General features: G+C 44.3%; 1 protein-coding gene across 5 annotated transcripts in view; it reads right to left on the bottom strand.

Moving 5' to 3' along the window:
- LOC105464101 (nucleoporin 214) overlaps window positions 1-26,334 on the bottom strand; it is a 113,159-nt gene that overhangs the window by 15,306 nt on the left and 71,519 nt on the right. For 3 of the 5 annotated variants that reach the window (XM_071078447.1, XM_071078446.1, XM_071078448.1), the window contains exons 28-31: window positions 25,260-25,321; window positions 21,553-23,352; window positions 19,068-19,138; window positions 6,154-6,310 (exon numbers count right to left, since the gene is read on the bottom strand). In XM_071078447.1, the coding sequence (XP_070934548.1) occupies window positions 6,154-6,310; window positions 19,068-19,138; window positions 21,553-23,352; window positions 25,260-25,321 (2,090 nt within the window). Of the gene's footprint in view, window positions 1-6,153; window positions 6,311-6,377; window positions 6,399-7,735; window positions 13,745-19,067; window positions 19,139-21,552; window positions 23,353-25,259; window positions 25,322-26,334 lie in introns of those variants that run through there. The other 2 variants (XM_071078450.1, XM_071078449.1) reach the window with 2 other exon arrangements.

Raw genomic sequence — 26,334 nt, 5'->3', positions numbered from 1 at the left:
AAAAGGCTGCTGCCTTTCTCTGTTCCTTCAACCTCCTCCTTCCACATCTCAATCACACTTCAGCTAGTAAGACACTGAGCAGGTCAGCAGGAGATAATGAAATCCTTTTCATTTTTAAAAGATCCCAAGAATGACACCATTAAAGCTGTAATCACTCTCATTTAGTCTCTCAAGGAGCTCTGCATGTTGAGACATTTTACCATTGATTTAAACTGCTCTGAAACATAGTAGCATAAAACAATGACTGCGACTCTGTTTCTAATGTCAACATGTGTTTCTTGGTTTTCTCCTAATGGTTCCAAAATAACACAATCTCTAGCTTTTGAAAATACGTTACCATATTCTCATATTACCAAAGAGAATATCTTGGCGAACAGAACAATATTTCACTATAGAAGATTCTTTTTGACTTGTAAATAAACTATCCAGTAAAAAAAACAAGTTTGTCTTTGCATAGCCATCTGTGACTGACACTTTAGGGGTGCCAAGTACAGGTAAGACTGTCATCTGCTCTGGGCTTCTGCCCTGCTGGCAAAACATGGATCCTCTTTGGTCTTTTATTTGGCAAAAACACTAGCATAATCCAACATGCATGCCTGACCCAACCTGAATTAAATTATACTTAATATAAACTGGATAGTAATTAAATTTGACACAAAGAGAGCAGGCCCCATTATCATCCCGCAGGTCTAAAGTCACTGAACAAGAATTCAATGCACACTCTGAAGGGGTCTCTCAAGAAGCTCTTGCCCAGGATACTTTCCAAGATATTTTCTTCAAGAACAGTTGTAGAGGGACCCGTGAACCCACATGATCATCATCAAATGGCTTCTTCATCTCCTGACGAAACAAATATGTCTTTCAGGACCCTAAACAGAAAGAATGTGCTGGGAATGGCCCTACACAGTGTCCTCAGGACAGTGCTCAAGGAGGCAACAGGTCCTTATGGGTAACAGTCCACAGTGGTGGTGACTTTTAGATGACCCCATGGGTTCACAGGTTTTCTTTAGTAGAGTCTATGGGAATGACAGAGAGAAGCCCTTCTTGCAAGCTTTGAGCTTCTGGATACAGAACATGCCAACTCCAAGCACTGGTGTTCTCAGCTTGTCTCTCCTGGTCATTGTTATAGTTCTCATGACTTCTCAGGGGTCAAGTGGGCAGTTTCAGGGCTAAGCAGCCCAGGGCATAAATGTCACAAAGAGCACTGCTCAAATAACTCTCTATAATGGGGTCTTTTCCATGCATAAGTGTTGCCCAAAAAGGCATACCTGGGAGACGTTACGTAAACATGGCCCATCAAAGCTCGGGAAAAGCATCTGGACTAAATCCTGGCTATGCCACTGAACAGCTGTGCAGCTTCTGCAGTCTATATCTCCTCTTGGACCTGATTTTCCTATCAGTGAAATGGGGACAGCCACATCTAAAAGCACTGTTGTAAGAAGTGGTTAGCTCACGTGCATTGAGCTTCTGGCACACAGTAGGTGATTAATAAAGGCTGGTTTATTTCTGCTTGATGGTTTGTGTAGTGATGAAATCCAAGGGCCGCAGGATTTCCAGAGAGGGAGCAATCATGATGGGCCTGAATGACCCCCAGGCAAAGGTGCACTGCACACAGAAACAGCCTCGCATTCATCCTTAAAAGGACAGGCTCAGAAGGTGGGTGCAGGGTACCATGTGAACCTGGAGGAAGTGAGGGAGGGATGCTTGTGTGGACAGCAAGCAGACAAACTGGCCAAACCAGAAGGAACGTGCTGGGGAACTGAGTATAGTCAGAAAGGTACTTTGGGGCCAGCTCAAGGAGGGCCCTGAATTCCAGTTTCAAGTTTGTTTGGACTTTATCCTATAGTCAGTGGGAAGCTGTCCAAGGGTTTTGAGTAGGAAAAGGGGCAAAATAAATGCAGTCTTAAGACTCAGTTTGGCATGGATTTTTAGACCACAATGGAAGAGCCAGGGGGAAGGGAGAAGAAGATTGTGATGAACCAGAGGACCATGGGGAATGCCCCATAGCAAAATGGGGCGGGGAGTGAGGGGGTTGGTGGGGGGGAAGGAGAGAATGTAGAGAAAAGAAAAGGCCGGGCGCGGTGGCTCAAGCCTGTAATCCCAGCACTTTGGGAGGCCGAGACGGGCGGATCACGAGGTCAGGAGATCGAGACCATCCTGGCTAACACGGTGAAACCCCGTCTCTACTAAAAAAAAAAATACAAAAATCTAGCCGGGCGAGGTGGCGGGCGCCTGTAGTCCCAGCTGCTCGGGAGGCTGAGGCAGGAGAATGGCGTAAACCCGGGAGGCGGAGCTTGCAGTGAGCTGAGATCCGGCCACTGCAGTCCAGCCTGGGCGACAGAGCGAGACTCCGTCTCAAAAAAAAAAAAAAAAAAAAAAAAAAAAGAAAAGAAGAGGAGCAGAGGAAGAATTGTTTGAAAGGCAGAAGGAACCAGGAGAATCAGTTCATACAGTCCAGGAAAGAAGTGGTGCTCAAAGCATCAAATGATGCAGAGCCACCTAAGGAGAAAGAGGCTGTCACTGATGATTCTGCAGAAAGTATCCTGAGTAGGCTTTCCCCAGACGACTCCCAGCTCTTCCTTCTCCACTGTTCCTTCCTCTTACCCTGTACTTGGTGGCTCTCAGGGTTAAAAAAATTCCTGTCCCTTTCATTATCGAATCATACACTTAGTACCCCCAAAAACTGTTGAAATAAAATCATATACTTAGTTTTTAAAAATAATATAATGTTAAGTATTTCCTCGACTCCTTCAAAATCACTTAAACTTCCCTTAGGCACACATGTAAATTGTTGGTTTATAGTTAACAGCCAACATTTAGAAGATGAAGACTAACGGGTTATCCGGTATCAAGAATAGTTATGTGTTTACTTTAAACCAGAATTAAAAGAATTAGCCAGTAATGTTTGACAGGCTGGGGAGTCCTGGTTTGTAGGGTTTTCTGATTTCCATGATATCAATACTCTACAATGGCTAATTTCAGGCTACCCCACACGATGTCACCAAATGAGCAATTGGGAAGATGTGCATGGCTGGCTCTCCTGTGTCCGTGCAAACCAGCTGCAGCCAGCCACTGACCAAAGGCAACTCCTTGACAGTCAAGAGTCATGGCATTAGAGATGAGTAAATGAATGTTTATAGGGATATGACACATTTAACTTTCAACAAAATTGGCCAGTAACACAACCTCACATATGATACCTTAGCTCTGGGATAAACCCAAATTTCTAACTGCAGTGGAGCATGTTAGTAAGTGTCTATTCTGTGCCAGATTCTGTGTTTGGCATGTGACATATAGTCTAGCTGAGCTCTACATCTGTGACTTTCTCGCTCTGTGACCTCAGCATTCTGGGCTTGTTTCCTCAATGGAAAATGAAGAGCCATAAAAGGACGATGTTTTCAAAGTATGTGCTATGGAGCCTCGCAGTCGTGTGGTGCCAGTCAGCTGTGTGTCTTGGAGTTCTTGACCCCTGCTTCAGCATGAACCTACTTGTGTTTTCCTTGTCAGGATGCTACTTAAGAGTTCACTGGCAAAAACGGATTTTGAAAACTACTTGACTTGATTTCTTTTTTTTTTTTTGAGACAGAGTCTCACGCTGTTGCCCAGGCTGGAGTGCAGTGGCGCGATCTCGGCTCACTGCAAGCTCCACCTCCCGGGTTCCCGCCATTCTCCTGCCTCAGCCTCCTGAGTATCTGGGACTACAGGCACCCGCCACCGCGCCCGGCTAATTTTTTGTATTTTTAGTAGAGACGGGGTTTCACTGTGGTCTCGATCTCCTGACCTTGTGATCCGCCCGCCTCGGCCTCCCAAAGTGCTGGGATTACAGGCTTGAGCCACCGCGCCCGGCAACTTGATTTCTAAGATTCAGGATTCTAAATCCCTCCTGGCCAACTGAAACCTAAAGAACAAAAACTTCTGATTATATAATTTCACGAATTAAAAGGTATGTGACTCTTGACAAGTAATCTTTCCTTATGTATTAGTGGAGTGGACAGTGACAACAAAATAACTAGGTTTTTGTTTGTTTGGTTTTTGAGATGGGGTCTTGCTGTGTTGCCCAGGCTGAACTAAAAAAATGACTAGTTTTTGATTTAGGAATTTAGAAGGGCAAATCAGGATAGAAAGTTTTGCTAACTGCATAGGTCTTAATATTAAGGAAACATCCGTCATGACTGCAGAACACTAGCTCATGATTCATGGAGATCTCACACAGCACAACAGATGAGAGAAACTTCATGTAGAGCATATTAAATGAGAGAAGCTGAGACAAACAGGACAGGCTCCCAACTTCTAATCTCAGCCTCCGTCTGAGCAGCAGGATAACAGATCTACACAAACAGATTTCTTTCATTTCCAACCATGAATACGCAGCTCAACAAAGAATTTTTAAGGCCGAGCACGGTGGCTCACGCCTGTAATCCCAGCACTTTGGGAGGCTGAGGTGGGCAGATCACTTGAGGTCAGGATTCAAGACCAGCCTGGCCAACACGGTAAAACCCCATCTCTACTAAAAATACAAACACTAGCCAGGCTTGGTGGCAGGCGCCTGTAATCCCAGCTACTCAGGAGGCTGAGCTGGAGAATTGCTTGAAATTGCTTGAACCCAGGAGGTTGCAGTGAGCCGAGATTGTGCCACTGCACTCCAGCCTGGGCGAGAGAGTAACACTGTCTCAAAAAAAAAAAAAAAGTTCGGGCACAGTGGCTGTAATCCCAGCACTTTGGGAGGCCAAGGCAGGCAGGTCACAAGGTCAGGTGATCAATACCTCCTGGCTAACACGGTGAAACCCCATCTCTACTATAAAAAATACAAAAAATTGGCCGGGCGCGGTGGCTCAAGCCTGTAATCCCAGCACTTTGGGAGGCCGAGACGGGCGGATCACGAGGTCAGGAGATCGAGACCATCCTGGTTAACACGGTGAAACCCCGTCTCTACTAAAAAATACAAAAAACTAGCCGGGCGAGGTGGCGGGCGCCTGTAGTCCCAGCTACTCGGGAGGCTGAGGCAGGAGAATGGCGTGAACCCGGGAGGCGGAGCTTGCAGTGAGCTGAGATCCGGCCACTGCACTCCAGCCTGGGTGACAGAGCGAGACTCCGTCTCAAAAAAAAAAAAAAAAAAAAAAATACAAAAAATACAAAAAATTAGCCAGGTGTGGTGGTGGGCGCCTGTAATCCCAGTTATTCGGGAGGCTGAGGCAGGAGAATGGCGTGAACCTGGGAAGCGGAGCTTGCAGTGAGCTGAGATCGCGCCACTGTACTCCAGCCTTGGTGACAGAGCAAAACTCTGTCTCAAAAAAAAAAAAAAAAAAAAAAAGAATTAAAAAAATCAGCTAAAGAAGGCTGGGCATGGTGGCTCATCCTATAATCCCAGCACTTTGGGAGGCCGAGGCGGGCAGAGGAGTTTGAGACCAGATTGGTCAACATGGCTAAACCCTGTCTCTACCAAAAATATCAGCTGGGCATGGTGGCGCATGCCTGTAATCCCAGCTACTTGGGAGGCTAAGGCAGGAGAATCATTTGAACACGGGAGGCGGAGGTTGTAGTGGGCCGAGATTGCACCATTGCACTCCAGCCTGGGCAACAAGAGTGAAACTCCGTCTCAACAACAAAAAAAAAAAAAAAAAAAAAAAGAAAAGAAATTAGCTCAAGAAAGTACCAGCAGATACAGCTTCAGATGAAAATAAAACAAAAATGTAAGAGGTGAGAAACAGTAAAGGCTTCAACTTTTGGATGACATCTCCCCACAGGAGCTATTCGGAGAGTACTACCCAAATGAAAGTCTACACGCTCTCCTCCCAGCATGCTCGGCTTGCTATGCTGCCGCTCACTTATGCTTGTCTGCTTGCCTTCACTTCAAGTCACTCCAATACTAAGAAACAGAACGATTGGGCCTTGGGAGAGAAGAGGGGAGCAGCTCAATACACAGATCCTCTCCCTGCAGATCTGATGTCTTTTCATGATTATATAGCACATCTCATTAAAAAACCAAAAATAAAAAACCAAAACAGATCACACTGCTTTGGGGAAGATATTTTAAATGGGCCTTCTAGATAATTTTTTTTTCTTTTTATATTTGTCACTGAAGCTTTGATATGGCATTAAGAATGAAAATGGCATTAGGGTACCAAGGGACTGGGAAAAGTCTTCTCAACTTACTTGCAGTAGCTGTGGATCCAAAGCCCCCACTGGCCGAGCTGAACGGGTTTTTGTTGGCTGCATCCTGACTGGGTTTTCCTCCAAGGCCACTGAAGAAACCTCCCCCTCTTCCAGTGTTTCCAGACCCAAACACGCTACCACTGGAAGAGGATGATTGCTAAAAAACAAAAGGGTCAGGAAGCAAGATAGGATGAGAGGTCATCGTGAAATGGCAGGCTGCATCCGTGGGCAGGAGGTACTCACAGCTGGTACAAATGGAAAAAGCAAGAGAACTCTGATTAGTTCTGGTACAAATGCTCTAACAACCACAAAAGAAGCTAGACTCTGGACAGGGACTTCTTCCCTATGAGAAATTCTCAAGCTATTCCATGTTCACAGTTCTCTGAAAACATGACTTATGGTAGGTGGGAACTTTTAATGTTTATCTGCCACGCTGCCCATACTGTCTGTTTGACACAATACCAGGGTCAGGAAAACCAAACCCACAGGAGATCCACCAAATAAAAAGTTTGAAAACATTTACAAGCTATTACGAACACCACTTATTCTGATTCCTCCAGTGTTTGGCTGAACTCATCAGCAATGGATGGTAAGTGATTTTCACTGTCTTTCTCTCAATTTGTGTGCTTTTATTTCATAATGACTTTCCCAGTGCTGCAGAAGTAAGCTTAAATTAGCTTCATTGTTGAAATGATGACCAAAGCTGAATTTGGCCCAAGTTCGCAAATCTCATGCTCAGAAGATGCTGCTAGTGCAGGGGCAAATGCTGACTCAAGGCTGTGTCAGGTCCCAGACACTTAACTTCTCTGGAAGCTGGTTCTTAAAGAACAACTGGGTTACATCTGAGGGGCCATTCACATTAGTTAAGTGTCATCTCTCCGTGGCTGAGAATGCAGAATAAGATGGACTTTAGAAAGGGGCCACTGTGCACAGAAACTTGCAAGAACAGAGCGGTGTTATCGATTCCCTCCTGTAAAATGGGGGTAATAAACTACCCACCTCAATATGGTGGCAAGTGAATTACATGAGCCAAGAAATGTAACATACTTTAGAACAGAGCCTGAAACAGACTTACATGCTCAAAAAATGGTTGTTCAGTGTTTTAACCACAATGAACCAAAAATCAAGCACTCTGTATGTGCTAGACACATTTCTAAGTATTTTCTAAGTAATCATTTAATCTCTACTCGTTGAACCTCCAGGGGCCACTTCTGAAACACGCCCTACCCCTCAGGGTATCCCCTCCTTTCTACTCTGGTCTGAGCCACCTAACCCCAAGCTTTTGCCCCGACTATGCAACAACTTAGCTGGTCTTTTGCTCCCACTACGGTCTATGTCTACATAGCAGCTGGAGCACTACTTGCAATGCAGTCACATCATTTCGCTCCTACCAATTCTAGAAGGCCCTACATGATCTGTCCCTCGTCCACCGCTCTGACATCATCTTTTATCACCCTCCCCCTCACTCAGGACAGTCACACATATCTTCTGTGCCTCAAATACAACAAGCTAATTTCTGTCTTAGGGCAACATACTTAATGTACTTCCTAGTCTCTTTTTTTTCCCCTTTAAATTTCTTAACAACAACAACAACAACAAAACAGTACCAATTCACTACAACCATTTAAAAACTAGGAATCCAATCCAGCCCTAACAAAAAATGGCTCTGATAACTAGTAAACTGCCACGGAAAGGTAGAAAACCTAAAAATGAATGCATGCACGTGGAAGGTATCTGACTGCTTAGCTGACATCCATGCAGCAGGCTGAAACACAGAAAACTGCCAGTATATGAGCATTTTGCCTGACAAAGCTCAGAAACCTCAAATGGTTCAGCCCAATTTTTAAACTGCGATTTGATAGGTTGGAGGCAGTGGCTCACACCTATAATCCCAGCACTTTGGGAGGCCAAGGCAGACGGATCACCTGAGGTCGGGAGTTCGAGACTAGAGTGGCCAACATGGAGAATACCTGTCTCTACTAAAAATACAAAATTAGCTGGGCGTGGTGGTGCATTCCTGTAATCCCAGCTACCTGGGAGGCTGAGGCAGGAGAATCGCTTGAACCTGGGAGGCGGAGGTTGCAGTGAGGCAGTATCGCGCCACTGCACTCCAGTCTGGTCAACAAGAGCAAAACTCCGTCAAAAAAAAAAAAAGTGATTTGATAAATAATAGCTTCCCATAAAAATGAAGTCGATCACTAACATACTTTATTGAAGTCAACATGAATTGATAGTTATTGCATCCTCATAAATGGGTGAGGGAGAATTCATTTTGAGATAAATAATAGGCTTTAAAACATAAAAGTATGGACAATCTAAAAACTGTACAAAAAGCAGACAGAAGAGTATAATGAACCCTCCAGACACCCATCAGCCAGATTCAACAATGCTCGACTCATGGCCTGTCAGATTTTGTCTTTACCCCCAAGTACTTCTTATCCTTTATTACAGTGGAGCAAATCTCAGACATATCATTTCATCTACTAATTTTCCTGTATAAATCTATAAAACAAACCATCACCACATGACCATTATATCTGAAAATTTTAACAATAATGCCTTAATATAGTGTAAGGAGTAAGGAGTGTTTAAGATCTAGACTTAACAATATTGCCAAAAAAAATCAACTTGACTCTACTCAAGTCTCTAGACCCAACCACCACTGCAGAGGAAGTAACAGAGGGTCGAGGATGGTTATCGGGGAATCAGCCCCCAATATTTCAATGTAGGTTCTTTTCTATTTTCCCTAAGTGTTGGTTGGTCTGAGAAATAAAGGGAAAGACTACTAAAGAGAGAAATTTTAAAGCTGGGTGTCCGGGGGAGACATCACATATCAGCAGGTTCCGTGATGCCCCCTGAGCCGCAAAACCAGCAAGTTTTTCTTATGGATTTCAAAAGGGGAGGGGTGTACGAATAGGGTCACGCTTCAAGGCAATAAAATATCACAAGGCAAATGGCGGCAGAGCGAGATCACAGGACCAGGGTGAAATCAGAATTGCTGATGAAGTTTCATGTCCCACTGGGCATGCATTATCATTGATAACATCTTATCAGGAGGCAGGGTTTGAGAGCAGACAACAGGTCTAAAATTTACTAGGCAGGAATTTCCTAATCCTAATAAGCCTGGGGGCACTACAGGAGACCAGGGCTTATTTCATCCCTTGTCTACAACAGTATAAGACAGACACTCCTAGAGTGGCCATTTTGGAGACCTCCACCTAAGAATGCATTCTCCTTCTCAGGGCTGTTCCTTGCTGAGAAAAAGAATTCAGTGATATTTCTCCTATTTGCTTTTGTAAGAAGAGAAACATGACTCTGTTCTGTCCAGCCCCTCAGGTCAGTGGTTATCTTCCTTGTTCCCTGAAAATCGCAGCCATCCTGTTCCTTTTGGATGCCCAGATTTTATATTGTTCAAATACAGATGCTCTACAAATAATTTGTGCAGATAACGCAATCATCACAGGGTCCTGGGGCAACATACATCCTCAGCTTATGAAGATGACGGGATTAAGAGATTAAAGACAGGCATAGGAAATCACAAGAGTATTGATTGGGGAAGTGATAAATGTCCATGAAATTTTCACAATTTATGTTCAGAGATTGTAGTAAAGACAGACGTAAGAAATTATAAAAGTATTAATTTGGGGAACTAATAAATGTCCATGAAATCTTCACAATTTATGTTCTTCTGTCACGGCTTCAGCAGGTCCCTCTGTTCGGGGTCCCTGACTTCCCACAACAGATGGCGCTCACTTGGAAGCTGTGCAGTCAGCAACCAGATCATGAGAAACGCCACAGGACAAATGACCAGCTTTCTTCAACAACTGAATTACCAGGAAAAATTCAAAAGGGAGACGTGAAAGGGGAACCTATAGATAAAGAGACTTAAGAGACATAGCAAGCAATCTCAATGTGTGGCCTTTATTTGGTCCTAATTCAAGAAAACAAAATGTAAAAAGAAATAGAGACATTTATGAGACTTTTTCAGAGAGGCATTTCCTGACCATCTAACCTAAACCATCTTCCCCAATTATTATCACATCACGCTTTATTTCTTCATAGTACTTAACACTGTCTGAAATTATACTGTTTTATTAAAGGATGACTCCCTCCATCTAATGGAAGCTCCATGAACACAGCCACTTTCACCTGTCTTACCCACCATGAATTCCTATATGAATGATTAAATTAATCTGAACAGACTTTGGTTTCAGCACTGGTTCTACAATTTACTAGCTAAGTATTCCATCTTAACAAAATGTTGAGTCTTCTGATCCATGAATACGGTATGTATTTTCATTTATTTAGGTTGTAATTAATTTCAACAATGTTTTATAGTATTCTTTGCATAAGTTTTGCACTTCTTTTGTGAATTTATCCTACCCATTCTGTCTCTTACCCTTCCAGGATTCTGATTACACAAATGTCGGACTGCCTGATATTGTTGCATAGATAGCAGAAATGCTCTATCCACTTTTTTTTCCATCTCTCTGACCTTCCTTTTAGATAATTTCTATTGATATGTCTTTGAGTTCACCGTTCTTTTGTAGTATTCACTCTGCTGTTAAGCCTAATTTTTTTTAATTTCACGTACTAGATTTAAACTTCAAACACAGATAAAGACTTCTGCTTTTCTTTTTTTTTTTGAGACAGAGTCTCGCTCTGTCGCCCAGGCTGGAGTGCAGTGGCCGGATCGCAGCTCACTGCAAGCTCCGCCTCCCGGGTTTACACCATTCTCCTGCCCCGGCCTCCTGAGTAGCTGGGACTACAGGCGCCCGCCACCTCGCCCGGCTAGTTTTTTGTATTTTTCAGTAGAGACGGGGTTTCGCCGTGTTAGCCAGGATGGTCTTGATCTCCTGACCTCGTGATCTGCCCGTCTCGGCCTCCCAAAGTGCTGGGATTACAGGCTTGAGCCACCGCGCCCAGCCCTGTTTTTCTTTTCTTTCTTTTTTTTTTTGAGACAGAGTCTCGCTCTGTCGCCCAGGCTGGAGTGCAGTGGCCGGATCTCATCTCACTGCAAGCTCCGCCTCCCGGGTTCACGCCATTCTCCTGCCTCAGCCTCCCGAGTAGCTGGGACTACAGGCGCCCGCCACCTCACCCTGCTATTTTATTTTTTTTGTATTTTTTATTAGAGACGGGGTTTCACCATGGTCTTGATCTCCTGACCTTGTGATCTGCCCGCCTCGGCCTCCCAAAGTGCTGGGATTACAGGCGTGAGCCACCGGGCCCGGCCTGAGTCCCAGATTTAAGAAGACTGAGCTCACCTCTGGTTAGCCCAACATTGTCTCCGCTTAGGTTTTAGGTTATTGGTCTATAAGTACCTGAGGTGGAAGCCAGGAGGAAGTATCACCTTTCAAACAATAGTTACAGAAAACAGGAGAATGTAAGACCCTGTTAGTTCTTTCTACTTTTTAGTGCTGCCTTTAGTTCCTTTTTCTTTGCAAAAGTTGGGGAGGATTGGCGGGGGAGAGCTGGAGGATATGTATGCTGAATTATTGTTGCACTTATAAGTCTTTCGGATCCCAATCTGAGTTTTTAATCTGATTGACTGAAGCCAGGTGTGGTGGCTCATGCCTGTAATCCCAGCACTTTGGGAGGCCGAGGTGGGCGGATCACCTGAGGTCAGGAGTTTGGGACCAGCCTGGTCAACATGGTGAAACTCCAACTCTACTAAAAATACAAACATTAGCCAGGTGTGACAGTGACCACCTGTAGTCACAGCTACTACTTGAGAGGCTGAGGTGGGAGAACTGATTGAACCCGGGAGGCAGAGGTTGCAGTGAGTTGAGACTGCGCTACTGCACTCCAGCCTGGGCGGCAGAACAAGATTCCATCGCTAAATAAATAAATAAATTTGACTGACTGTGACAGGGTTCTCACTTTGTCACCCAGGCTGGAGTGCAGTGATGCGAACACAGCTCACTGCAGCAGCCTTGACCTCCCGGGCTCAAGTGATCCTCCCACCTCAGCCTCCTTAGTAGCCGGGACTACAGGCATGCACTGCCACGCCCAGCTAACTTGTGGGTCTTTTATTTTGTAGAGATGAGAGTTTTGCCATGTTAGTCTCAACACTCCTGAGCTCAAGCTATCTGCCCACCCCGGCCTCCCAAAGTGCTAGGATCACAGGTGTGCACCACTGCACCCAGCCTTAGCATATGGTTTTCAAAGTTTATCTATATGTAGCATGAACGAGAACTTCATTCATTCATTCATTCATTCGTTCGTTTGCTTGAGACGGAGTCTCTCTGTTGCCCAGGCCGGAGTGCAGTGGCATGAGCTCGGCTCATTGCAACCTCCGCCTCCTAGGTTCAAGCGATTCTCCTGCCTCAGCCTCCCGAGTAGCTGGGACTACCAGCGCACGTCACCATGCCCACTAATTTTTGTTTTTGGTAGAGACAGGGTTTCACCATGTTGGCCAGGATGGTCTCCATCTCTTGACCTCATGATCCACCTGCCTCAGCCTCCCAAAGTGCTGGGATTACAGGCGTGAGCCACCATGCCTGGACAAGAACTTCACTTCTTTTTATGGCTGAACAATACTCCACTGACTGTATATACCACATTTTGTTTATCCGTTCATCTGCTGTTTGACACTTGGGTTGTTTCCACCTTTTGGCTACTGTGAATAATGCTGCAATGAACACTGATGTACAAGTATTTGTTCGAGTCCCTTTTTTTCAATTGCTTTGGGCATTCTACCCCAGTGTAGAACTGCTGGGTCATATGCTAGAAGTATTACATTTAGCTTTTTGAGAAACCACCAAACTATAGTAGCTGCACAATTCTGCATTCTCACCAGCAATGTATGAGGGTTCTAATGTCTCCATATTCTTGCTAACACTGGTTATTTTTATTTTTCACTTTTTAAATGATAGCCATCCTAGTGGATGTGAAGTGGTATCTTAACTAATTGTGGTTTTGATTTTCATTTCCCTCATTAGTTTAATGCTATCTGATCACCTTTTCATGTAATTACCGGTCATTTATTTTGCTTGCCCCCATCACTGCCAACAGCTCCTTCTCCAGCCAGTACATTTTCTCAGTCTTTGGCAAGGCCTCTCTACTACCTGCTCAAACCCAGACCTGGCATCTGCCCCTAGCAGCAGCTGTGCCACAGTGCTCACACCTATGATGGGCTCCACTCTCTGGAAATCAGTTCGACAAGGCTTTCTGCCACTCTTCAATAGTCCAATTATGACAGATTTTCCAAAGATGATCACAGCATTACTTCTAGTCCCATATGCTCTTCTAGAGCAAGAGGTGGCCTCTATATCTCCTCTTGAACCTGGATGGGAATTTGTGAGTGCCCTGATGACGAGGATGCAACCTAAGTGATGTTCTGTGACTTCTGAGGATAGGTCATAAAAGGTTATACAGCTTCAGCATGGCTCTTCCGCTTTCTTGGAATGTTCGTCCTTGGAACCTAGCCACCATGTTGTGAGGGAGCCCAGACTACACAGGCCAAATGTAGGTGTTCAGCTAACAGCTCCAGTTAAGGTCTGAGCCAACAGCCAAGCCAACCACTGACAGAGTGAGCCTTCAGATGACTCCCGCCTCAAGTCTTCCCTTCTTCCAGCTGAGACCACCGATACTGTGAAGACAAGCCATCCCCACTAAGTACATCCGAAGTTATGACCCACAGAATCCAAGACTATAATAAATAAGTAGCTGTTGTAGGCTACTAGGTTTTGAGGCAATTTGTTATACAGTAGTAAATAATTCCAATACTGCCAGAGTAAGTGTGATTTCTACATTATCTGATTTTTTCTTGGTGTTATTATGGCAGTGAAGGTTTTCTATATCCTTTTACATCCTAGCCAGAATCTGTCTAGCATCTTTAGAGTTTTCTGAGGATACTTCTGCTACCTGAAAGTTCATTCATTTCCACAATGCCTATCATGTGCCAGACACAGTCTTAAGCATTGGAGATGCAGCAATAAATAGAAACAATAAGGCCCCTGCCATCATAGAAAAAAACCTTGATTTCAATCTTTGGCCCTTCCAATTGCAAACATAATTTCTGTGGAGGAAGAATATGGAGTGGAAGGGGAAGTAACAATATGGAGTTTATCACAGTGATGTTTTCTATTTCTTTGGTTCAACATTGTGCTTGTCAGTTATACATGTAGCTGAAATCTGCTCATTTTCCTAGCTGGATAATATTCTACTATGGGACCAGGTATGGTGTCTTATGCCTGTTATCTCATCAGCACTTTGGGAGGTCCAGGTGGGAGGATCACTTGGGCCAGGAGTTCCAGACCAGCCTAGGTAACATGGTGAGACCCCTTCTCTACAACAAATTGAAAAAATTAGTTGGGCGTGGTGGTGCATCTGTGGACCTAGTTATTCTGGAGACTGAAATAGGAAGACTGCTTGAGCCCAGGAGATCAAGGCTGCAATTACCTGTGACTGTGCCACTGCACTCCACCCTGGGTGACAGAACGAGATCCTGTCTCAAAAAAAAAAAAAAGAAAAGAGGGCTGGGTATAGTGTCTCATGTCTGTAATCTCAGCACTTTGGGAGGCTGAGGCAGGCAGACTGCTTAAGCCCAGGAGTTCAAGACCAGCCTTGGCAACATGTGAAACCCCGTCTCTACAAAAAAATAGAAAAAATTAGCCAGGCACAGTGCGTGCACCTGTAGTCTCAGGTACGTGGGTAGCTAAGGCAGGAGAACCACTTGAGCCTGGGAGGCGAGGGTTGCAGTGAGTAGAGAGATCACATCATTGCACTCCAGCCTTGATGACAGGAGTAAAACCCTGTCTCAAAAAAATAAAAAAATAAAAAAAAATTCTATTGTGGAATAATATAAATTTACTTACCCATATGAATGTTGATAAACATTTGGGCTGCTTCTAGTTGTAAGCTATTACAACAATGTTGCTATGAATACACTTGTATACTGATACATATGTGCACAACTTTCTTTAAAGAACAAATTTAGGCTGGGCATGGTGGCTCACACCTGTAATCCTAGCACTTCGGGAAGTCCAGGTGGGCAGACCACCTGAGGTCAGGAGTTCAAGGTCAGCCTGGTCAACATGGCGAAACCCCGTCTCCACTAAAAATAAAAAAATTAGCTGGGCGTGGTGGTGGGTGCCTGTAATCCCAGCTACTCAGGAGGCTGAGGCAAGAGAATTGCTTGAATCTAGCAGGCAGAGGTTGCAGTGAGCCAAGACCATGCCACCGCACTCCAGCCTAGGCAATAGAATAAGACTCTGTCTCAAAAAAACAAAAACAAAAAACAAAAAAACAAATCTAGGCCAGTTATAGGAGCAGTACGTTTTATTTCATTTCTCTGTGGCATTTGGCTGTATAAATATACCACAATTTATTTATCCATTCTTTAGCTCATAAGCATTTGGACTGTTTCCTGTGTTTAGCTATTAAGAATATTCTGCTGTGAACATTCTTACCCATATCTTTTGGTGAACAAAGGCACTCATTTCTGTTGGTTACATATTCAGGGTAGATTTGCTGGGCCAAGAGGGATTTTGTATCTAGTTTTGATACTGCCAAATGGTTTTCCAAAGTGGTTAATATGAATTTACACTCTCACTAGCAATATATGAGTTCCCAGTTGCTCTTCTTCCTTACCAATACTTGGTACTGTCAGCCTTTTAATTTGGGTATAGTTGTCTTTCTTTTTGAACTATAGGAAATCTTTACATATTCTGAATATAATTACACTGTTGGTTACATAGGCTACAATTTTCCTATTTAATGGCTTGTTTTACCCTAAAATTAAGAAGGCCATAATTTTAGTGAGGTCAAATTTTCCTTCTTTCCAGATAATATCTCTTAGAATTTCTTTTGTTTTCTGAGATGGAGTCTCGCTCTGTCGCCCAGGCTGGAGTCAGTCTGCTAGATGTAAATTCTTTCGGTACTGGCTTATCTGAAAAAAAGTCTTGATTTCTCTTCATTCTTTAGATATTTTTTGCTGGATTTAGAAATGCTAGGTGGCCAATTCTGGCTTTCATGGTTACTGCTGAAAAGTCTGCTGTCAGTCTACCTATGGCTTCCTAGAAAGATAATCTGTCTTTTTTCTCCAGTTGCTGTTAATATTTTATCTTTGGTGTTCTGCAGTATCACTAGGACAGGTCTCAGAATCAGTTTCCTTTTATGCATTCCCGTTTGGCACTTGTTGGGCTTCTGAATCTGTGGGTTACTATTATCAAATAGTTTCGGAAGTTTCTTTCTCTCTTCTCCTTCTGGGATTCTGATTAAATGTATGTTGCATTTTTTCCCACAGGATTTTTTCTCTTTTGTGTCTTTCATTTTGCTTTCTGTGATGCATTCCAGATAACTCACCTTAACCTACCTTCTAGTTAGGTGAGCAAACTACAGCTCGGGGGCCAAATTCAGCCCTTGGGTCAGCAAACTACAGCTCAGGGGCCAAATCCAGCTCACTGCCTGTTTTTGTAAACAAAGCTTTACTGAACACAATCAAGCTCATTCGTTTACATATTGTCTATGGCTGCTTTTGCACTACAATGGCAGCATTGAGTGCTTCTGACAGAGGCTATCCATAGCCCTCAAAGCTGGAAACGTTGGCTACCACATTCTGTTCTAGTGCGCCACTACTCCTTTCAGAAGGTCTAATCTGCTCCAAATAGAGCCACTGAGTTTAAACGTGAGTTTAATCATTACATTTTCCTAGAAATTCTATTTGGTTCTTCTTCACATCTGCTATGACACTTCTTATGATTTTCTATTCCTTACTGGTATTTTCAAGTTTGTCTTTGATTTCTTCTAAACTCTGTAAGCCCCAGCTGCTTGATAGTTTAGGTAGTCTGTGCAAAGGTAATTTCTGATGCTTATTCTGGCTCTTGCTCATAGTTCCTGGTTTCCTTGTGTCTCATTTAGGGACAGAAATTACTTGTAAGAGTAATTCGAAGGCTAGGTAAAGTTCCTCTCCTTCAGGGTGGGCCTGCGCTGCCTCTGCCAGACACCTGGAGGCAGCATCACCATGGAACCATATCAGTCTAGTCACGGGCTGAGACCTGTCAACGTGGAGTCCCAGCTGATTGTGGGAGGGTCTCTTTTAGACTCCCCACTTTGTGCATATCTTAGTTGGTGATTTTTGTCCCTTCACCTTAGGGGTTATTAAATAGAAAATTCACATTTTCTCAGGTTAGTAAATGCTGTCAGGGCACAACTGACTTGTGGGCTCCACTTTACTTCTCTAGGTTCCCATTTTCCTTTTGGCTTGGTAAAATACCTTGTTAGTTTATTGGTGCTTTTAAAAATGGGGTTTTTATGTTTTATCTAGCATTTTTTAGCAGTTTTCAGTAGGGAACGTGGTTCCCCTGAATGACTTAGTCCTCTACTACCAGAAACTGGAAATCAGAAGTTCTACTTCTCTCTTAAGAAAGATCACGGACTAGGGCAGAGCCTATCTTCAAAGGAAAACAGAGATGATAAAGAAAATTTCTTTCTGAAGATGCATATTATGCCTACCACTTTATTAACTCCTTGACTAATACAAATTCTACCTTCAGAAAGTCACAATCCTTTCTGATAAATCAGGGTATCTTTCTTCATAAGGGCTCCTTAGGAGGTTACTATCATCTAAATGATCTCAATGTAGCTGGTGTCTGATGTAACAGTTAATTTAACCTCTCTGGGCCTTCAGTGTCCTCATCTCTTAAATGGCAATAATCTCACCTATCTTATGGAGGTGCTGTGATGCTTACATGAATTAATTTGTATAAAAGACTTAAAATTATGCCTGGCACATAGATAACTGCTAGCTACATAACATCAAATAGCTCAGTTCACCAAAAGGAGTCTCCGGGCTACATATAGCTTAGCAGAGGGGACATATATGTTGCCAAACCTTCTTCCTCTTTTTTCTTTTTAAACAACCACTTAAAAATATAAAAACTGGCCCGGCACAGTGGCTCACGCCTGTAATCCCAGCACTTTGGGAGGCCAAGGCGGGTAGATCACCCTGAGCTCAGGAGTTAAGAGACCAGACCAGCCTGGGCAACATGGGAAAACCCTGTATCAACCAAAAATACAAAAAGAAAAAAAAAAAATAGCTGGGTGAGGTGGCACAAGCCTGTAGTCCCAGCTACTTGGGAGACTGAGGTGGGAGGATGACTTGAGCCTGGGAGGTGGAGGCTGCAGTCAGCCAAGACTGCACCATTGTCCTCCAGCCTGGGCAACAGAGTTAGACCCTGCCTCCAAAAAAAAGAAAAAAAAAAAAAAAATACACACACACACACACACATATACACATATAGACATACACATACACACAAACACCATTCTTAAAGAAGTTAAACAATGAACCCCAAAAAAGCCAAACGGTATATTTAGCCCTCAGACTGTAGTTTGTCAACCCTTGGCCTAACATGCAGGGGACTGATAGAAATCATGCAATGTGGCCAGGCGTGTCAGTTCACGCCTGTAATCCCCTTGCATGAGGATCGCTTGAGGCCAGGAGTTTGAGACCAGCCTGGCCAACATAGTGAGACTGTGTCTCTACAAAAATAAAAAATTAGCTGGGTGTTATGGCTCATGCATATAATCCTAGCTACTGGGGATGCTGAGGCAGGAGGATTGCTTGAGCCCAGGAGTTTATGGCTAGAGTGAGCTGTGAATGTGCCACTGTACTACAGCCTGGGCAACAGAGCAAGATCCTGTATCTAAAAAAAAAAGGAATCAGGCAATGTGCTTTCAAAATACTTTCCCAGAAGACTGTGGAAGGAGGATCAAAATTCTAGTGATCCTCTTTAATCAGAGGCTGAGACTCCTGCATCTCCAAGGCAGTTGAAGGGAGTACAGCTTAAGAACCACACATGGCTATTTGCTGGATTTAGATATACAACATGAACTGATTATATAACAGTGAAGAAAACTGAATGGGTTTGATACATGTTGACATGAAAGAAGACAAATGCATATTTTACCTGGCCAAAGACTGTTCCACCAGTACTGGCTGCTTGACCAAACACAGAACCAGTATTACTAGACCCAAAACCTGTAAAATACAAAGAAAACAAAAATTCAATTTGGATTGGATGAGTCTTTTAAAACATTAAAGTTTTTTTTCTTTTGAGGCAGTCTCGCTCTGTCACCACGCCGGAGTGCAATGGTGCGATCTTGGCTCGCTGCAACCTCCGCGTCCCGGGTTCAAGCGATTCTTCTGCCTCAGCCTCCTGAGTAGCTGGGACTACAGGTGTGCACCACCATGCCCAGCTAATTTTTGTATTTTTAGTAGAGACGGGGTTTCTCCATGTTGGCCAGGATGGTCTTGATCGCTTAACCTCATGATCTACCCGTAGCCTTGGCCTCCCAAAGTGCTGAGGTTACAGGTGTGAGCCACCACACCCAGCCTAAGTTTGTTTCTTTTTAAATGACATTCAGGTGTGCTAAGATAGCCCATAATAAATTAACTTATGAATAAAATGTTTCCCCATCTAGTCTGGAGAAAATTCTGAGCAAATACTTTAAAGACTGTTTTTCATTGCTAACATTTTAAAGTAGTGTAAGTTCTAAAGCCCTGGGGAATGAATCCTCTCCAACCAAACTCCAAGTGGATGGGGGCTAAGGAAAGCTTATGCTCAGACTTTCAGTGACCAGAAATTCTTTCTAATGACTGACTTAATATTATGAATATTTCTACTCCTCGGTTTCTTCTGAATCTCAAATACCACATTCTTTCAGGGTAGCTTATCTTTCTTCCAGATGGCATAACATGGTTGAAGTGCTGAGCTGAACAGGGCCTGGGAAGATGAGGCAGAACTATTCAACAAAAGAGCTCCAGACAAGGAGTGAGAAGGCAGGAGTTTTATTGTCATTTCTTTTTTTTTTTTTTTTTTGGAGACAGAGTCTTGCTCTATTGCTCAGGCTGGAGTGCAGTGGCGCTGATCTCGGTTCACTGCAACCTCCACCTCCCAGGTTCAAGCGATTCTCCTGCCTCAGCCTCCCAAGTAGCTGGGACTACAGGCGCCTGCCACCACGCCCAGCTAATTTTGTATTTTTAGTAGAGAAGGGGCTTCTCCATGTTGGTCAGGCTGGTCTCAAACTCCTGACCTCAAGTGATCCCCCTGCCTCGGCCTCCCAAAGTACTGGGATTACAGGCGTGAGCCACCATGCCCGGCCTCTATTCTTATTTCTGTCACTGATCGGGTAGGTGAGCTTGGACAAGACTCAATTCCTCAACTAGGGCTGAAGCAGACAGCTCAGATACCTTTCCACACAGATACTAAATGAAAGAAGATTCCTCCTTGGGTTCTGAATTTGTTGAAATAGTATGACCATGCCTGTGCATGAGGTCTTCTCAAGTTCTGACTGCAGAGCAAATGGAGCAGTAGTGATACAGACTGTGTTACACGTCCTTCTCTCTTTTAAGACTCACAGGGCCTTCTCCTTGCCCATTTTCTGGATGAAGTCAGCACATTTCCCATCATTCAGCGGCCCTCTGGCCTCTTCACAGGGCATTGGGTGGGTCTCAAAACTGTGTCTTTTCAACACCATGTCCTTATAGCTGAATTTAGGAGGAGTGTAACAAACATTTGCTGAAGAAAGGAAAATGTTTCCTTTCTAATAAATTATGAGCGTTTTCAAGTTATCATCGAATAATGAATTAGCAGTTACTAGTAATCTTGCCCACAACGAAATCATTGATCCTTGCTTTTCTCCTAGAGTCTACTGCTGAAGAATTACCGTTCACAAGATAACTATCAGAAAGCAAATCTTAGGACAGATTTTCAAATTGCCTTGCTTATTGATAACTTTTAGAAGTAAAAGCAGCTGCTAAAATGGAAAATGCAATAGTGAAGAATTAGGTTTCACTGTCAAAAACAATAAACTGTAGTTTTTACAAAAGTCACAACATTGAAAATAGAAAAAAACCCAAATCAAATGTCAGTGACTGCGATTACAGCAAGAAAGATGGTGTCGGAGGGGACAGAAAACACTGGCAGGGTGGTGGACTATAATGACACTTGGACTCTCCTGCTGGTTCCACCGGCACTATCCTATCTGACATTAGAGCAGTCTCCTTGAGGCTTGACAGCTTTGGGTATAATGATCTCTAAAGTACCTTCCAAATTTGAAATTTCCTATTTATTGTTCATTAAATTACTTGCCAGGACCTCAACTAAAGATGCTTGTTTTTTCCCCCATGAAACTGGCACTCTGGTGGCTTGCAGAGTGGACAATTTGCTAAGAAGCAAAACTGGAGCTGCATTAAGCTGTAATGGATCCAGCCAATTAGGCCAAACAAGTTCCTGAGACCACATGTGCTCCAAACTGTCTTCTTTAACCTACAGATTATTTTTGGGTTTCAAGTCTCCCCTTTCTTTTAATTACAAAAGTAATAGGGGTCTGTTGCTAATGTTTCAAACAGCAGAGAGGGAAACAAAGTAAAAAGCTTCCACAAATTCTTACCTGAAGCTTGACAAAAGCTGAACCCAGAGGATGCCGCTGTTGTGGTGGCAGCTGAGGTACCACCAAATACAGAGCCTCCCTGTCCAAAGCCAGGACTTTGCCCAAAAGCAGGAGGGTTGCTTTGGCCAAACAGCCCCCCTCCTGTGTTGGCAGAAGACTGTCCAAATGAGAAGGAACTGGAGCTACTGGTACTTGAGGCGGCACCAAAGACACTTCCACTGGTGGATGTGGGGGTGGAGGAAGCAGGCTGACCGAAGGCAGGCACAGAAGTGAACCCAGGCTGACTGAAGGAAAAACCACTTGCAGCACTGCTCGCTGACTGCCCAAAGACTGAGGCCTGCCCAAAGGCTGTCTGTCCAAAGACCCCTGGGGCTGTGGTGCCAAAAGCTGGGCTGCTAAACCCTGAGCTGCTGACCTGTGGTGTGGCAGCTGCTGTGCTGGCTGTGCTACCAGTCTGCTGCCCAAACAGGCTTGGTGCAGTGCTGGCTGCCACCTGCCCAAACACGGGTGTGGCAGAGGGGGCAGTGGCTGTGTTGTTGGTGAGCTGGCTGAAAGCTGAGCTAGAACTGGCAGCAGGGGGCTGAGCAAAGACTGATGAGCCAGAAGTGACGGTACCAAATGCTGCTGCCTCTGCAGATGGGCTGGGAGCAACAATGGATGTGGTGCTGGGGGCTGTGGGGGCGCTTGATGTTTCGATGGCCACAGGGCCTGCACTTGAGATAGCAGCTGCTGTGACAGCAGTCTGCCCAGGCACAGAAAAGGAGGAAGCAGGTGGTACTGCCTCCGTCCTGATATCAGGGACCCCGGTGGTGGCTGGGGTAGCCTCTGCAGAGAGTGCTACAAGACCAGTACTAGATGCTGCAGTGCCAGAGTTGCTGACGGCAGGCTGGGCAAGAACAGGTTCTTTTTTAACAGAGTCAGGAGTTTGCAGAGGAGCCTGGGGAAGCTGGGCTGACTGCTGTTCCTCTAGAAGTGAGGTTGCTGATGCTGAGACCTCACTGTCGCCTGGCTTCTCAGGCAAAGCTGATGAAGTGGCCTCTTCTGTGCTTCTGCCAGAGGACATAGGCAGGGAGGGAGTAGTTGCTGAACTCAGGAGGCTACCGAATGACAATGTGGGGAATGATGTTGGAAGGGGAGTGGCAGCTGTAGTTGGCGGTGGGGCAGATGGGGGCACTGTGCTATTGGTCTGTTGGCTTCCAAATGAAAAACTAGTCTTGCCACCACTTAGAGATGTCCCACCAAAACTGATGACCCCAGAGGATCCTGCACTGGTGACTGGCAGACTGCCAAAAACGCCAGTTGAGGAAGTGCTGGTGGCTGCTGGTGGTGCTACTGTGGTGGCGGTTGCAGAGGAGGTCACAGGGGGTTCCGTGTGCTTCCCTAACACTGAGGGGGCAGTAAAATTAAACCCTGAGGGCACGCCTGACGTCTTGGTTGGCTGGGTACTAGTTAGGCTTGTGGATGAAGCCTTATTGGTTGGCTTTGTAGAATCATCTGCTTGGCCAACCCGCAGTCCTGAAAAACTTCCCAGAGTCTCTCCAGCCAAAGAACTTGGAAACAGAAGCTCTCCCAACTTGGACGGTGGGGTTTCCAGCTTACTAGAGGTGGTGGAAAGAGCAGTTCCAGAAGGTGCCACAGGTCTGCTGCTAGATGCGGCAGGTTCTCCTGGGGTGGTGTTTGATGCGGATGTGATTCCTGAGGGAGGTGAGCTTTCAGGAATGGCCTCATAAGAAGGTTTGCTGCCCCCACCAAATGAGAATGCGTCCGGCTGGCTTGACTCTTTAGTGGAGGGTGTTGCCCCTAGCAAGAAAAAGAAATTAGAAAATGGGTTGGATTTAGCAAAGATGACCCATTACATTTCCACTGATTGTATTTCTAAGCCAAAGTTTCTCTCCTCCCTGTACAGAGTCAGGGTGCCTTGTTCTCACAGCAGCTTTCTCTAAGGAGGTGGAATGTATGCTTCTCCACACAAACATCAGCTCTGAGTTGCCTTTTCACCTCTGGCGAAAAGGAAAAAATATCTTTTTATGACCATTAAATCACAACAAATACAAAATATCTAGAATATGTGAAATTAACATATTATCCCAAAGAGAAATAAAAAGGCCTCTTCTCTTAATTTACCCTAGCTGTGTGCTTTCCTTAATAACATCCTCGGCACAGCACTAGCCTGTGGACCTCCTGATAGACCAGGACTTGATTTGAAATGGAAGTTCTTCCTTCATTTTTACGGGTAAATAAAGTGTCAGTCCATAGAAAATAATTTTTATGTACAATTAATGGCTACTTATTAGTGCTCTACTAAGTCAGCTATTTGACAGAGGCAGTACAGTCTGGTGGTCAAGGACATGGGCTCTGGAGCTACGCACTCTGCGACTTGCTGGTTGTGTGAATCTGGAAAGGTTGCTTTACCTCTCTGAGCCTCAATTCCCCCATTTGGAAAATCCAGATCATTACAGTACCTACCCTCAGAGAGCTGTTACAAAGATTGCATGAAATATGGGTAAAGCACCCATAAGGCCTGGTCAAACAACAGTGGTTAATAAATAAAAGAGTAATGATGCTGGGTGTGGTGGCTCACACCTGTAATCCCAGCACTTTGGGAGGTCAAGGCAGGTGGATCACAAGGTCAGGAGTTCGAGACCAGCCTGATCAACATGGTGAAACCCTGTCTCTACTAAAAATACAAAAATTAGCCACGTGTGGTGGCGGGCACCTGTAATCCCAGCTACTCGGGAGGCTGAGGCAGGAGAATAGCTGGAACCTGGGAGGTGGAGGTGGCAGTGAACTGTGATCACGGCATTACACTCCAGCCTGGATGACAAGAGTGAAACTCCATCTCAAAATACATAAATAAAATAAAAGACTAAATTATAAATGGATAACTGAAAAGCACTTAACAAATAGATCTGGTTTCTTTACAGGTCTTCAAATTCTTTTAAATGTTAAAAACATGCTACTGATGGAATTTTTTTTTTTTTTTGGGACAGAGTTTCACTCTTGTTGCCCAGACTGGAGTGTAATGGCACAATCTTGGCTCACTGCAACCTCGCCTCTCTCAAGTGATTCTCCTGTCTCAGCCTCCTGAGTAGCTGGGATTATAGGTATGCGCCACCACGGCCAGCTAATGTATTTTTAGTAGAGATGGGGTTTCTCCATGTTGGTCAGGCTGGTCTTGAACTCCTGACCTCAGGTGATCCGCTCGCCTCGGTCTCCCCAAATGTTGGGGTTACAGGCGTGAGCCACCGTGCCCAGCCTACTGACGGATTTTTAACAACATGCATGGGATCAGTGCATTTGCTGGTATGTTATCAAGGGAAAAAATGAGTTTGGTCTTTCATTTCTACAGTCTATCTATTACTATGTCTATCTTGCCCTACAGAATCGCCCTATAAATTGATGAAATTTTACATTACAGATAAAAAAATGGAGAAATTTTATTTCACATATTAGCATTTAAATGTTAAAGCACAGCCCTGATTTTCCAGAAGCAAATCCTTTCCTTGTCCTTAATTATAAAAATAGAAATCATTCACATCAGTTTCTTGAATTAAGCATATTTCTAATGCACATTATCAACACTGAACTTATTGCAGATACTGTAAGTCAGTCTCAGGAACAAGTCAAATACTAACATCTGGGCAAAAATAACCTGTGCTTGTTTAGAGAAAACACACGAGCAATGCTACTGAACACACAGTCTGTACCTTGTGCGGCAGTGAAATTAGAAGACGGTGTTGGTGCGATTATCCCAAAATTAAAGCCAGTCCTAACAGGTAGAAAAAGAGGAATTAAAAAGGAACAAACCAAGGCACAATATTACCCTCTTAATAGTCCATTTTATCATTCATCCATGCAAACCGCCCTTGGGAATTTACAATCTAGAAGATAAACGACAACAGAGTCAAAGCACCTATCTTAGAAGCAGTAAGGCGACTCTATGATCTCTAAGCAGAGAGAAGCAGTTTGTGGGTGAGATATGATACGGATAGCAGTTGAGAGCCCGTTGGGGGATGGCTGGGCTTTCTGTAGCAGAAGTTTGTGTGGGGACCTCTTGCAAGATGAGCAAAGCTGCAGCAGTACAGAAACATGACAAATGTGCATGTGGGAATAGTGGCCGGAGCAGATGGTCTGTTAAGTGAGAGGACAGAAGGAATGTCTGGCGACACAAAAGCACTTAGACTAGGAAGAGCCTCTCAGAACCCCTCCAAAACCAACAAGCATGTCAGAGAGTCCCACACTGCTAGGGAAAACAATGGATACAATGAAACAGAAGCCCTATCTCAGTCATTTTGACAGAACTGAGTTTTAGGGCTAGGAAAATCTGGTTCAAAAACTTTCTGACTCCTTCCACCATCTCCTCTCTCCTTCTGTACGTTTTCTTTACACTGTAAGTGAAGACACCATAGCTAAGGAAGAACATCCCACGCCAGTGTGAATCAGAACAGATTATTCACTGTGATAAAATCTCAGGCCAGGCATGGTGGCTCACATCTGTAATCCCAGCATTTTGAGAGGCTGAGGCAGGTGAATCCTTTGAGCCCAGGAGTTTGAGACCAGCCTGGGCAACATAGTGAAACCCTGTTTCTCCAAAAAAACCCAAAAAAAACCCCAAAACCAAACAAAAACAACAAAAACCCCCAAAAACTAAAACCCAAAAATTAAAAAAAAAAAAAATCAGCCAGCTGTGGTCCCAGTAGTCCCAGTTATCAGGGGGGCTAATCAATCCTGGAGGCGGAGGTTGTAGTGAGCCACGATTGTGCCACTGTACCTTTTTTTTTG

The sequence above is a fragment of the Macaca nemestrina genome, chromosome 14 (genome assembly GCF_043159975.1).
Source record: "Macaca nemestrina isolate mMacNem1 chromosome 14, mMacNem.hap1, whole genome shotgun sequence".
In the NCBI taxonomy this organism is placed as follows: domain Eukaryota; kingdom Metazoa; phylum Chordata; class Mammalia; order Primates; family Cercopithecidae; genus Macaca; species Macaca nemestrina.
The sequence above is the reverse complement of the archived record's forward strand: the minus strand, read 5'-3'. Positions and strand labels throughout refer to the sequence as shown.